At 59.3% G+C, this 11879-nt stretch overlaps 2 protein-coding genes across 2 annotated transcripts; one reads left to right on the top strand and one right to left on the bottom strand.

The window, feature by feature from the left end:
• Positions 1 to 583: 583 nt before the first annotated feature.
• Positions 584 to 6832, bottom strand: TMEM198 (transmembrane protein 198). Its single transcript, XM_035726500.1, is given in 7 exon segments — positions 584 to 1446; positions 1824 to 1985; positions 1988 to 2028; positions 3091 to 3583; positions 3585 to 3667; positions 5955 to 6159; positions 6477 to 6832. Coding segments are annotated over 6 exon segments (1083 nt in total). The 5' UTR covers positions 6121 to 6159; positions 6477 to 6832; the 3' UTR covers positions 584 to 1308.
• A 217-nt stretch (positions 6833 to 7049) lies between these two features.
• CHPF (chondroitin polymerizing factor) lies at positions 7050 to 11848 on the top strand. Its single transcript, XM_027588214.2, is given in 19 exon segments — positions 7050 to 7525; positions 7528 to 7572; positions 7574 to 7623; positions 8697 to 8898; positions 8900 to 8959; positions 8961 to 9093; positions 9096 to 9220; positions 9222 to 9272; positions 9795 to 9974; positions 10545 to 10601; positions 10603 to 10788; positions 10790 to 10852; positions 10854 to 10985; positions 10988 to 11069; positions 11072 to 11322; positions 11324 to 11395; positions 11397 to 11464; positions 11466 to 11496; positions 11498 to 11848. Coding segments are annotated over 19 exon segments (2325 nt in total). The 5' UTR covers positions 7050 to 7303; the 3' UTR covers positions 11813 to 11848.
• The last annotated feature ends 31 nt before the right edge of the window (positions 11849 to 11879 follow it).

Raw genomic sequence — 11879 nt, 5'->3', positions numbered from 1 at the left:
CAGAGGGCTCCTGAGCTAGTCCCATTTCCTTCCTCTTCCACATACAGATGCCCCACCCTCCTGCATTTCATGCCTTGCCCCACCCCTAACTGGGGGCTGACCCGTTTTCCTTTGCCCACAGACATCCCAGACAGAGGCCCAGAAAGGGTGGGGCAGAGGGTGAGGACCCAGCTCTTCCTGTGTGGGTGCCCGGGCTCTGCCAGGGGAGAGGACGGTGGTGCCCACTCTCTCCCCAACCCCACGCCGAGTCATTCCTCTGCAGGTAGCTAGGAGGACCGAACCAGGCCAGGCAGGTGCCCTCGGACAGCTTGGAAGGCGTGTGCCCGTACCCTGGGCAGGGGTGGGGGGGGGCAGGGGAACCAGAGGTGTTGGGAGACAATAAAGTGGTACAGTCCTTTTCCCTGGCTCTTTGTGTGATGTAGGAGGGCGGAAGTTGCCTGGGGCCCCTGTGCAGTAAGTGACACAGGACACCAAAGGCTGCAGCGCTTCCAGTGTAGCCGCTGAAAGTGCCAGCCACTGAAGACCACCACCACTCCTGGCAGAAGCCACACAGTTTGGCACATTTATAAAATATGTAAAACAGGGTGGGGTGAGGGGAGACAGAAGCATGAGGTGTCCAGGGTGGCATGACAGACACCAGACATGCACCGTGCATTGAAGCCCCCTCCCCCAGCCCCTCTCCCTACCCCAGCCCAGAGCAGCACCCCCCACCCCCCTCCCCTGCCACTGCCCTCAGGCTGGTGGCTTTGCAGAGGACAGGGGACCAGGGTGAGGGGTGCTGCCGTTTACCCCATGGACAAGGACAAGAAGCCTTAGATGAGTCTGGTTGAGAGGTGGAGCCATGGGGAAGGAAGGCAGACCTCTTCCACTTTGACATGCAAGAGAGTGGCCTGTGGGACCCCAGCGGTGGGAGAGGAGGGGCAGGGCCAACCTTAGACAAGCCCTACCAATCAGAAATCTAAGGCAAGGGTCCCAGTGTCCCCTCCAAGCCCACCCCTCCATACACACACACACACACACACACACACACAGGCAACACGCTCACAACCCTGAGCACACCCCAATGGGGCTCACACCCCGCATCCCTCAGGAGCCCCTCTGGAGCTTGGGAGGAGGCTTTCCCCCTTAGGCCAGGGCTAGCCTGAGACAGGTTCTCCCTCCCGGTAGCCAGGCCAGCCCTCTTCAGGGTGGGGAGAGGGACAGCCAAAGGCCACAAGGCCAGGCGGGCTGGGTGGTGGTCCAGCAGGCCTCCCCAAGCTGGCAGAGCTGGTGACCGAAGAGTCTAGGTGGGCAGGAGCAGCAGGACTGCTATACCCGCACGGGGGGCCCTGAGCAGGCCGTCAGTGGCCCCCGAGACCCATACTCATAGTCCGCATCTGTGGGCGAGGCCATGAAGGAGCTCAGTGAGCTCCCCGTCTGCCGATCCCGGAAGCTCTGGATGTAGCTCTGTGGGAGAGTAAAGACAGGCGTGAGAGAGGTACTGCAGACCCTGTCCAGAAGGCCACCTCAGGCAGACATCCTATCCCTGCAGCCCACAGCCTGAGACTCAGCCCAGACTGCCTTAGGCCTGGGACCTCACCACGCCCGGAGTCCACAGCCCTGAGACCCTACCCCCTACCATACCTCATTAATATACTCAGGACACCTTTCCCCCAATCCTAGAGCTGGATCCCTCAGGCTCGTTGGGCAGGGGTCACAATAGGTAGACAAATGCCAGGCCTTCTAGATAGTGTGATCAGCCCCTTGGGAAGGCCCAGTCTGGCTGGGACAGAATCTGCCACATTCCCTTCCCCGTTCGGGCTAGAGAGGCTCAGGGTGCTCACCGGGGAGAGGACATCTCCGTTGAAGCGTTTGATGGGCACTGGCCTGCGCCGATAAGCCGGGTCAGGAGGCCCAGGTCTTGGAGGAGCCCGGGAGCCTCTGGGAGGTGCCCGAGGGGGTCTCTTCTTCCTCCGCTTCTCCTTGCGCTCCTCCTGCTGCCGAATATCCGCATCAGCTGCACTCGTCGCCGCTGCCGGCTGATGACCACTGTGAGGGGATGGGCAGAGAAGGGTCTCACAGGCCCTCGTGCCTTGTCTCCCCAAGCCTCCCCAATCCTCCCTACCCGAGGGCTCCAGGCTTCCAGATTCCTTTCATCTGTGACCTCCCACTCCCCCTTCCTTTCCTGGTCTCCCACCTCCCAGATGGGATTTCTTGCGGGTTGTTTTTTTCTTCCGAGGGTCATATGGAAGATTCCTAGACTCCTAAGTACTCCCTCTCTAGCTGTTAATCCTTTTCCCATCCTGAGCGCCAGGTGACTCACGTAAACCAGACGTCATCCTCTCTCAACCAGACAACTACTGTCTCCTTCTCACTGGTCTGCCTTTCTACACTTGCCCTCCCCGATGTTTTCTACCAGCAGCGAGTGAGCATCCCAAACCCTAAATGAGATTATATCCCCCCTGCTTTAAACCTGCAGGAGTAGCACATTGCCTTCCTGGTAAAATCCAGAGTCCTCATCATGGCCCACAAGGCCCGCACAAATGGCATGCCTCTACCCATCACACTCCAGCCCACTTGCTCAGCAAGCCAAGCTTTTCCTTTCTGGGGACCTGCCCTTGCCGCTCCCTCTTCTCTAGCTCTTTGCATGTGGCCTCTTATCCTTCAGCACTCTACTTAAATGTCACCTCTTCCAAGTGGCCTTCCCTGACCACCCTATCTATAATAGCCTCTGTAAGTCACTTGTTCACGTTGCCCTGCATATCTCTTTCATATGACTCCAGAACTGGAATTATCTACTGTTTGCATTCTGTTTCCTGTCTCCCTCCACCTGAATGTAATCCCCATGAGGGCAGGGACCTTTTCTGTTGGATCCCCTGTGCCTGAAATGAGCTTGCCACAGACCCCACGCAGCCCCCTATACCTTATTGCAGAATGAAGGGTGGGGCTGAGGTCCTGCCTTGCTAGACCCTGAGCAGGTCAGCTCTCCAACCCTATTTGGCCGCTGATGTGCACAGCTTCTTCCCCCACACCCCATTCCGTCCTTCCCCCTCCCGACCCATCCCCGGCCGCTCATTTCTCTCTCGCCCACCCTGGCCTGTGCCCTCTCACCTTCCGTGTGGGAGTCCCCCTCGGCCGTCACCCGCCACTGCACCAGAACGCCCATCAGGGCTGAGCAGGGGCCAAAGTGCCAGCAGGACCAGCTGCGCCAGCAGAGGGGAGGTACTGGGGCGGCGCGCAGGCGCTCCACCGCATAGCGCCCCAGCAGCAGCAGCTCGGCAAAGTAGTCGGCGGCCGTGGCAATGAGCGCAGCACCGGTCACGGCGGTGGCCAGGGTGGTGAGTGGTCGGGGCCAGCGCAGCGTGAGCAGGGCACAGAGTAGGCCGCCCCCCAGCAGCAGCCCTAGCGGGCCCCACACGGAGCCCGGCTGGTAGTAGGGCGCGGAGCCCAACAGGGCGGCAGCAGCGAGCAGCAGACCGAGCAGCAGCCCAACCAGGAAGAGGCCCACGCTGCGCACCAGCATGGCCACCAGCCCACAGAGCAGCCCAATGCCTAGTGCGATGCCCGCACTTGCCCCGGCACTCAGCTGCGTCTCCAGCACCCGCTTCTCGGTAGCACAGCAGGAAGATGACCACCGAGCCAAACAGCAACCCAGTGAGGAAGAGCACTGCCTTGAAGCAGCGGTAACCTGGAGGGGAACAAGGGCTAGTTAGGGGCCAAAATGAGGTCACCGGGCTCCAGGCAGGAGATTGTAGGGTTCATGGATATGGAATCACAGGGGAACCAGGAGGAGGACACTAAGATCAGAGACTTGGGAGGGTCACTGGGGTCCTGAGGGTATCAGTGATGGGACCACTGAGGTCAAGGCAGGTCAGAGAGATAGGTCACTGGGAGTCACTGGGAAAACAGAGAGATAGAGTGATTGAGATGAGCATTGGGTCTTTGAGGGTCAGAGGAGTCAGATAAACCATTGGAGTCAAGAGTCAATCAGTGATAGGGTCATTAGGATCTTTGAATCAGAGGGGTCAGAGAGATTGGTCACTGGAGTCACAAGGGATCAGCAATTAGAATCATCATGGCCTTGGGAGGGACTGTTCAAAGACATGAGGGATTCAGAAGTCAGAAAGAACTTGAGAGATGGTCACACAGGTTCAGAAAGATGAGGTCTTTGAGGGGTCACAGGGCTTCAGAGATATGACATTATTAGAAAACAACAAAGAGAATGGAGAAGCAGGATTATTGGGGCAGGGTTCCAGAAGATGAAGTCATTGCAAGCAGGGGAATTGACAGACATGGAATCATTGAGGGTATTAAAGGGTTTCTGAGAGGGGGTAATATTGAGGCCAGAGAAATGGGAGATCATGGTGGGGGAGGGGCACACAATGGCATCATAGGGATCAAAGTGTTAGGAGTAATAGAGGGAGACAGAGGGTTGGGAGGTAATGAGATAACAAGGTGGTTGGGGATCACTAGGGTCATAGGGTGTCAAAGAGGATTACAAGGGGAAACAGTGCTCATGGAGTTTCAGCAAAATGGAAGTTATTACCCATTAAGAGTACCTGGAATGGTGGAGGAACTTGTAGATATGAACAGTTGGGTAGATGGAAGTCAGAGATGGAGGTCAAGGGGTCAGGGAGCTCCAAAGAGAAAGTTGGTAAAGAGGAGATGGAGTTTTAGGACTGAGGGGAGGCATCAGAGTCCAGGAGGCTCTGGGGTTAGAAAGAGGAGTAGGGCATACAAAAGTGCTCAGAGTCCAAGAGCCTGGGAGTGAGGGCATCCAAGGAGGGGTAGGGTGGCAGGAAAGCCCAGAAGAGGGAGTGTCCGGTGCACTGAGCAACTGCAGAGGGAATGGGTATGGGTAGTGGAGGGCATGAGGTGACAGACTCCTTGGAGACCGAGAATGTGTCCTGAACCCTTAGAAGGGCACTTCCTCTTGCTCATTCTGCAGTTGTTCAGCCTCAAGTTTGTGGGTGGAAGGGGAGGGACCATCTGGCTCCCATCCGTGCCTACTACACACCATTCTAGGGGGAGGTAGAGAGGCTGCAGAGCACTAGTCTCATGACACCTCTGCCCAGCCTGGAATCCAGACCTCCGTGCCTCCTTTGTGCTTCTTCCTGTTGCCTATAATGCTCCCCCTGGAGACCCCCAGCCCATCGAGCTTGCTCCCCTCTCTGAAATCCTGTAGCTCTTGCTATAGTCATTGGGCACTTACTCCACTAGCCCATCTAGCACCTTTGAGCAAATTAGAAAAAGTCGTGTCTTCCTCTAGGCAAAGCAGCCCGTGCCAAGGCCTAGAGTTTGGCAAGTGGAGCATGGGCTGGATTTCAGCCCCCAGCTACCTATTCAACTGAACTCCCTTGTACAGTGCCTATCCTCTACAACTGTTCACAGCAGCCCTGATTACTAGAGCCTGCCTTGTAGGCTATCTCCATGTATGTGACTACCATCTAGCCCACCCTAACATGTATTACGGGGTGAATGTTCCAGAAGTCTCTCCCCTACTGGACAATATGCCCTGTGGTAAAGGACTATGTTCAATCACCTTGCTAAATATTTTCAGTGCCTGCCTAGCACAGTGACCCAAACACATCTTCACCACAATAGCTATTATTTACTGAGTGTCTACTATTTTCACAACAACCCTATATGAGACAAATATCATTGTCCCCACTGTTCAGATGAGAAAACTGAGGCTCAGACAGGTTATGTGCTAAGGTATCACAATTAGTAAGGTACAGAGCCAGTTTCAAATTCAAGCATGCTTAATTAAAAAACCTGTGTTTTCTAGGATCCAGAGTCTAGATGATCCATGAACATGTGTGGGATGAAAGAAAGAGATAACTATTCATGGTGGTGGTGTAGCGGTGGTGGTGGTGGTGGTGGTGGTGATGTTCTAGAGAAGATTTGGGGTGCCTAGAGAAATAATTTGGGGAAACAGTGGGGAGCCCAGATGAGGGATGAGATAGGGGTCTCACCGAAGAAGCAGTAGACGACTCCAAACAGACAGCACATGATGCAGACGAGGGCCGGCAGTGCCTGGTACCTGCGCTCCAGGGGCTGCTCACAGGGTGCACCCCAGAAGGCATCATCTGGCTCGGGGGGCAGCAGCTGGAACCGCAGTGTCGCCACAGTGCCTGGCATAGTGCTGGGAATGGAAGGGAGTCACCCTCCCAGGTCAGCCTGACAGAGAGGAAGTTGGGGTCAAGGAGGAGTCCTGGGTCTCCACCAGGATAGGGGCAAGAATGGGAATGGGAGAGCCAGGCAAGGACACCAGCGGACAAAGGAGTGGTGCCCAGATCATGCAGCTCTGGAAGCATTTCTGAAGTGGAGCAAAAGACAAAGGGAAACCAAGTGCCTGGCTAAAGGAGGGGCTGGGGTGAAGAAGTTAAAAGGGACACTGGGTTGAGGGAAGAGGAGGGCAGTGTGCTGCCGGTAAGAAGGAGGCAGCCAGGAGACTCCTCTGTGGGCGGCCAAATCTGGGATTGTCCAAGATCTACCTGGGCTGGAGCCGACCTGAGCTTCTGAGCGAAAGAGGCCGTGCAGGGGCCCGAGGGTCCGGGGTTGTGGAGCGCCAGAGGCCCCAGCGGACTGGGGTCCGGGAAAAGTCCGCCGTGCGGGGAAGGGGGCTGCTGGGCCGGAGCGACTGGTCTCCGTGCGGCGGGCGTCGCTGCTCCGCCTCCAACACCGGCTGGCACTCCAGTCCCGCGGAGTCTGGGGACTCAGGCTGGGCCTGGGAAAGGGAAAGGAGCAGGAGCAGGGGCTCGGGCTGCCCCAGAGCCGCGGCCCCATGCCCCTGAGCCCGCCCGCGGCCTTTGGTGCTGATGGACAGCTCCGGCCTCTGCTCCTGACGGTCACTCAGGGCGCACCACCCAGGCAGGGGCGGGCTGCTTCTGACGTCACCCGGGACGCACCAACCACGCCGGGGAGGCAGGGGACTCCGCCCCCGGCATTTCCCTCACCCGCACTGAGGAGGGGGGCACTTCCGGGGGGTCCTTCCCCTTTAACCTCCCCCTTCTGCTCCGTCTCCGGTAGCTGGAGCCCGAGACCCCACCCCCGGGGGCGGGGGACCTAGCAGTGACACGTCGGACAGCGGCGGCCGCGGCCCAGGCTCCCGCGCGGAGCGCTGGAACCCTGCGCCCTACGGAGGAGGATCGGAGCGCGGCGCAGGGGAGTTCGACTAGGGCGGCGTCCGGTGGGGAGGGAGCGGGCCCGCCCTCTTGGCCCAGGCCCTCGGATCCGCCCCCTCCCTGGTCCCGCCCCCTCGGAGCTTCCTCTGGCTGCTGTGGGGCTGCTCCGGGGCCGGGGGCCCGCGGGTCCCGGCGCCATGCGGGCATCGCTGCTGCTGTCGATGCTGCGGCCCGCAGGGCCCGTGGCCGTCGGCATCTCCCTGGGCTTCACTCTGAGCCTGCTCAGCGTCACCTGGGTGGAGGAGCCGTGCGGGCCCAGGGCCGCCCCCAACCCGGAGATTCTGAGCTGCGCGCCGCGCGGCAACACCAACGCGGCGCGCCGGCCCAACTCGGTGCAGCCCGGCGCCGAGCGCGAGAGGGGCCCGGGGCCGGCGCAGGCGCCGGGGAGAACTGGGAGCCGCGTGTCTTTGCCCTACCATCCTGCACAGCCTGGCCAGGCCGCCAAAAAGGCCGTCAGGTAGGGATCAGCCCCGCCAGCCCCACCCCCTGGGCACCCGCCGGGTCGGGCGCTCCGGGGAGGCCGCCGGAGGCTGGGTCAGGCTCCGGAAGGAAGGGGCCGGCCGGCCAGGAAGTCTTTGGCCCCGATAACTTCCGATGGCCCTGCTTCCCCGGGAGCTGTGGAACTCATCGGAAGCCCTTTCTGGGCCCCGTCCAGGCCTGGGCTGAACTTGCCCTCCTCTGTCATAAACTGGCTCGACCCAATGCCATGGTCCCTCATAAACCCTATTAGCTCCCTGGTTGGGCTGTTGGGTTTCCAGAAATGACTGGTACATAGGATGGGTGCATAGAGAGAGGGAAAGAGAAAAGAAAAAACTAGGATTTACCTGTTTCTCCCTGTTCCTGGATGGGACACCTCAGGATGAGATTTGGGGAGGAGGGGGAGGTACCCATCCCATTAATGCCTCTGCCCATGAGTTGAAATAATTTTCTCCTAAGTAACCCTGAGTTCAAATTTCAGTTTTTGCAACTTACCTTCTGCATTATGGAAGGTAAGTTACTGGAACCCCTGAGCCCCAGTTGCCCTTGTCCCAAACACACGCAGTACGTTCCTATGCCATAGATTCCTTTACATCATTTGTGTGATGTATTTGTGATATAATGGCATATTTATATAGAAATCAGTATATACGCGGTGTGTGGAATAACTGCTGAGCACTTGGCTAAGCGCTTTGATTAGTACAATCAACCTCTTTTACAGAGCAGGCTACTGAGCGAGGCTCAGGTAGGTTAAATTACTTGTTCAAGGACACAGCTGCTAAGTGGTGAAACAGAGAATCAGACCCACAAAGTATCCTTCATATCGGCATGGATATTGCCGTCTCCCCAAAGCACTGAGTAGGTAAGGCCAATATTTCAGGTAAATCCTCATGACCCCTAGGAGAGAGTTGTTATTCTTATCCTATACATAGGGGAAGAACAGGTCCAGAGAGGATGTGACCCGCCAGAGCCTATGTATGCGCGCTCCTGCCTGCCCTGTTGTCTTTTTGATAACCTGTGCCCTCTTCCCCCCCACCCCACCCCACCTCCCAGGACCCGATACATCAGCACAGAGCTGGGCATCCGGCAGAGGCTGCTTGTGGCGGTGCTGACCTCACAAGCCACGTTGCCCACACTGGGTGTGGCCGTGAACCGCACGCTGGGGCACCGGCTAGAGCGCGTGGTGTTCCTGACTGGCTCTCGGGGCCGCCGGGCACCACCGGGCATGGCCGTGGTGACACTGGGTGAGGAGCGGGCCCATCGGGCACCTGCACCTGGCACTGCGCCACCTACTGGAGCAACACGGTGACGACTTTGGACTGGTTCTTCATAGTGCCTGATGCCACCTACACCGAGGCCCATGGACTGGCTCGCCTAGCTGGCCGTCTTAGCCTGGCAGCCGCCGCCCACCTCTATCTGGGCCGGCCGCAGGACTTCATCGGGGGAGAGCCCGCCCAGGCCGCTACTGCCACGGCGGCTTTGGGGTGCTGCTGTCTCGCACACTGCTGCAGCGGCTGCGCCCCCACCTGGAAAGCTGCCGCAACGACATCGTCAGCGCGCACCCGGATGAGTGGCTGGGGGCGCTGCATCCTCGATGCCACGGGGGTGGGCTGCACCGGCGACCACGAGGTGGGCAGATAAGCCGCCCCGCCGGCACCTCCGGTCTGAGCTTGTGCACTTGCCCCTCAGAGGCGAGGGGGGTAGTTGGAAATAATAGCCCTGGGTTTTCCATGCCAGTGCTGTCACTTTCTATCCCTGTGGTTACAGGGGCAAATCACTGCATCTCCTGAAATCTGGTATCCTCCAGACCAATGAAAATAACTATTGCTCGGGCTGTTCTAAGGATTAGGAAGAGAAAATAAGGGAGCCTTGCACATAGTGGGTGTTCAGTGTTGGCTATTATTTTATTTGAGCCCCTGGACAGCTCTGAGATAGGATGCATATGCCCATTTCACAGATGAGCTAGCAGAGGCTTGCCCAAAGTCACACAAGCTCACAACTGGTCAAGGTAGACTTAAACCCAGTAATTCTGACTCCCAAGTCCACAGCAGGTCATAGGATGGGAAGGTGAGGCACACACTGGGGGGTGGGTGTGGGGGAGGCTGTCCCATCACTCCTCCCGTTATGGACCCCTTCCCTTCCTCTCTCCAGGGAGTCCACTATAGCTACCTGGAGCTACGCCCTGGGGAGCATGTGCAAGAAGGAGACCCCCGTTTCCGCAGCGCCCTGACAGCCCACCCTGTGCATGACCCCGTGCATATGTACCAGCTGCACAAAGCTTTTGCCCGAGCTGAGCTGGAACGCACATACCAGGAGATCCAGGAGCTGCAGGTATGGTCTGGGCCCCGGGGATAGAGGAGACAGGTTCTGAGACTTCTCAGAGATCCCAGGGAAATAAAAACTACCACTAGAGGGGCTCCTGGGTGGCTCAGTCGTTGGGTGTCTGCCTTCGGCTCGGGGCATGATCCCGGGGTCCTGGGATCGAGTCCCACATCGGGCTCCCTGCTCAGTGGGGAGTCTGCTTCTCCCTCTGCCTGTCACTCCCCCTGCTTGTGCGCGTGCTTATGCTTATGTGCTCTCTCTCTGTCTGCCAAATAAATAAATAAAATCTTAAAAAAAAAAAACTAACACTAGAGTCTGAGAACAAACCATCTTCCCAGTCACTGTTCGTTTCTGCCTTTTCTGAGAAGCTCCTCTGGAAACTCCCTTTCCACCTTAGGCTGCCCCAATCTGGGGAAAGGATAGGTGGGGGCCCTGGGATAGCAGAGGTTGGCAGGGGAGTGGGGACCCATCCCAAGTAGCACTCCATCCAAAGTAGCATCCCAATGGTTGCTTAGTCCTCCAGCAATGTGCTGACCCCCATGGTCTTTGCCTTGCTCATGGTCTGTTTCTCCAACCTAGTGGGAGATCCAGAACACCAGCCATCTGGCTGCTGACGGGGAACGGGCAGCCGCCTGGCCCCGTGGGCATTCCAGCACCATCCCGCCCGGCCTCCCGCTTTGAGGTGCTGCGCTGGGACTATTTCACAGAGCAGCATGCTTTCTCCTGTGCTGACGGTTCGCCCCGATGTCCGCTGCGAGGGGCCGACCAGGCCGATGTGGCTGACGTTCTAGGGGCAGCCCTGGAAGAGCTCAATCGTCGCTACCCACCCAGCCCTGCGGCTCCAGAAACAGCAGCTGGTTAATGGCTACCGACGCTTTGATCCTGCCCCGGGGCATGGAGTACACCCTGGACTTGCAGCTGGAGGTGCTGACCCCCCAGGGCGGCCGCCGGCCCCTGACCCGCCGGGTACAGCTGCTACGGCCGCTGAGCCGTGTGGAGAGCTTGCCTGTGCCCTTATGTCACGGAGGGCCTCACGTCTCACTGTGTTACTGCCTCTGGCTGCGGCCGAGCGTGACCTGGCCCCTGGCTTCCTGGAGGCCTTCGCTGCGCAGCCCTGGAGCCTGGCGACGCCGCAGCAGCCTTGACCTTGCTGCTCCTGTACGAGCCCCGGCAGGCCCAGCGGGCGGCCCATGCGGACGTCTTTGCACCTGTCAAGGCCCACGTGGCCGAGCTGGAGCGGCGTTTCCCCGGTGCCCGGGTGCCCTGGCTCAGTGTGCAGACGGCCGCGCCCTCACCGCTGCGCCTCCTGGATCTGCTCTCCAAGAAGCACCCGCTGGACACGCTGTTCCTGCTGGCCGGGGCCAGACACGGTGCTCACGCCTGACTTCCTGAACCGCTGCCGCATGCACGCCATCTCCGGCTGGCAGGCCTTTTTTCCCCATGCACTTCCAGGCCTTCCACCCGGCCGTGGCGCCCCCCCAGGGCCCCGGGCCCCGGAGCTGGCCGAGACACGGGCCGCTTTGATCGCCAGGGGCGGCCAGTGAGCCTGCTTCTACAACTCCGACTACGTGGCGGCCCGCGGGCGGCTTGCAGCGGCCCCCGAGCAGGAGGAGGAGCTGCTGGAGAGCCTGGACGTGTATGGGCTCTTCCTGCGCTTCTCTTCCAGCCTCCACGTGCTGCGGGCCGTGGAGCCCGCGCTGCTGCAGCGCTACCGGGCCCAGGCGTGCAGCGCGCGGCTCGGCGAGGACCTGTACCACCGCTGCCGCGAGAGCAAGCTGGAGGGCCTGGGCTCCCGCACCCAGCTAGCCATGCTGCTCTTTGAGCAGGAGCAGGGCAACAGCACCTGAGCCCGCCCCGCACCCCGGAGCCCCAGCATGGCAGCGCCGCCACCCCACCACCCCCACCACCGCCTCT

The sequence above is a fragment of the Zalophus californianus genome, chromosome 3 (genome assembly GCF_009762305.2).
Source record: "Zalophus californianus isolate mZalCal1 chromosome 3, mZalCal1.pri.v2, whole genome shotgun sequence".
Taxonomy (NCBI): domain Eukaryota; kingdom Metazoa; phylum Chordata; class Mammalia; order Carnivora; family Otariidae; genus Zalophus; species Zalophus californianus.
This window is presented reverse-complemented; position numbering and strand designations above follow the sequence as displayed.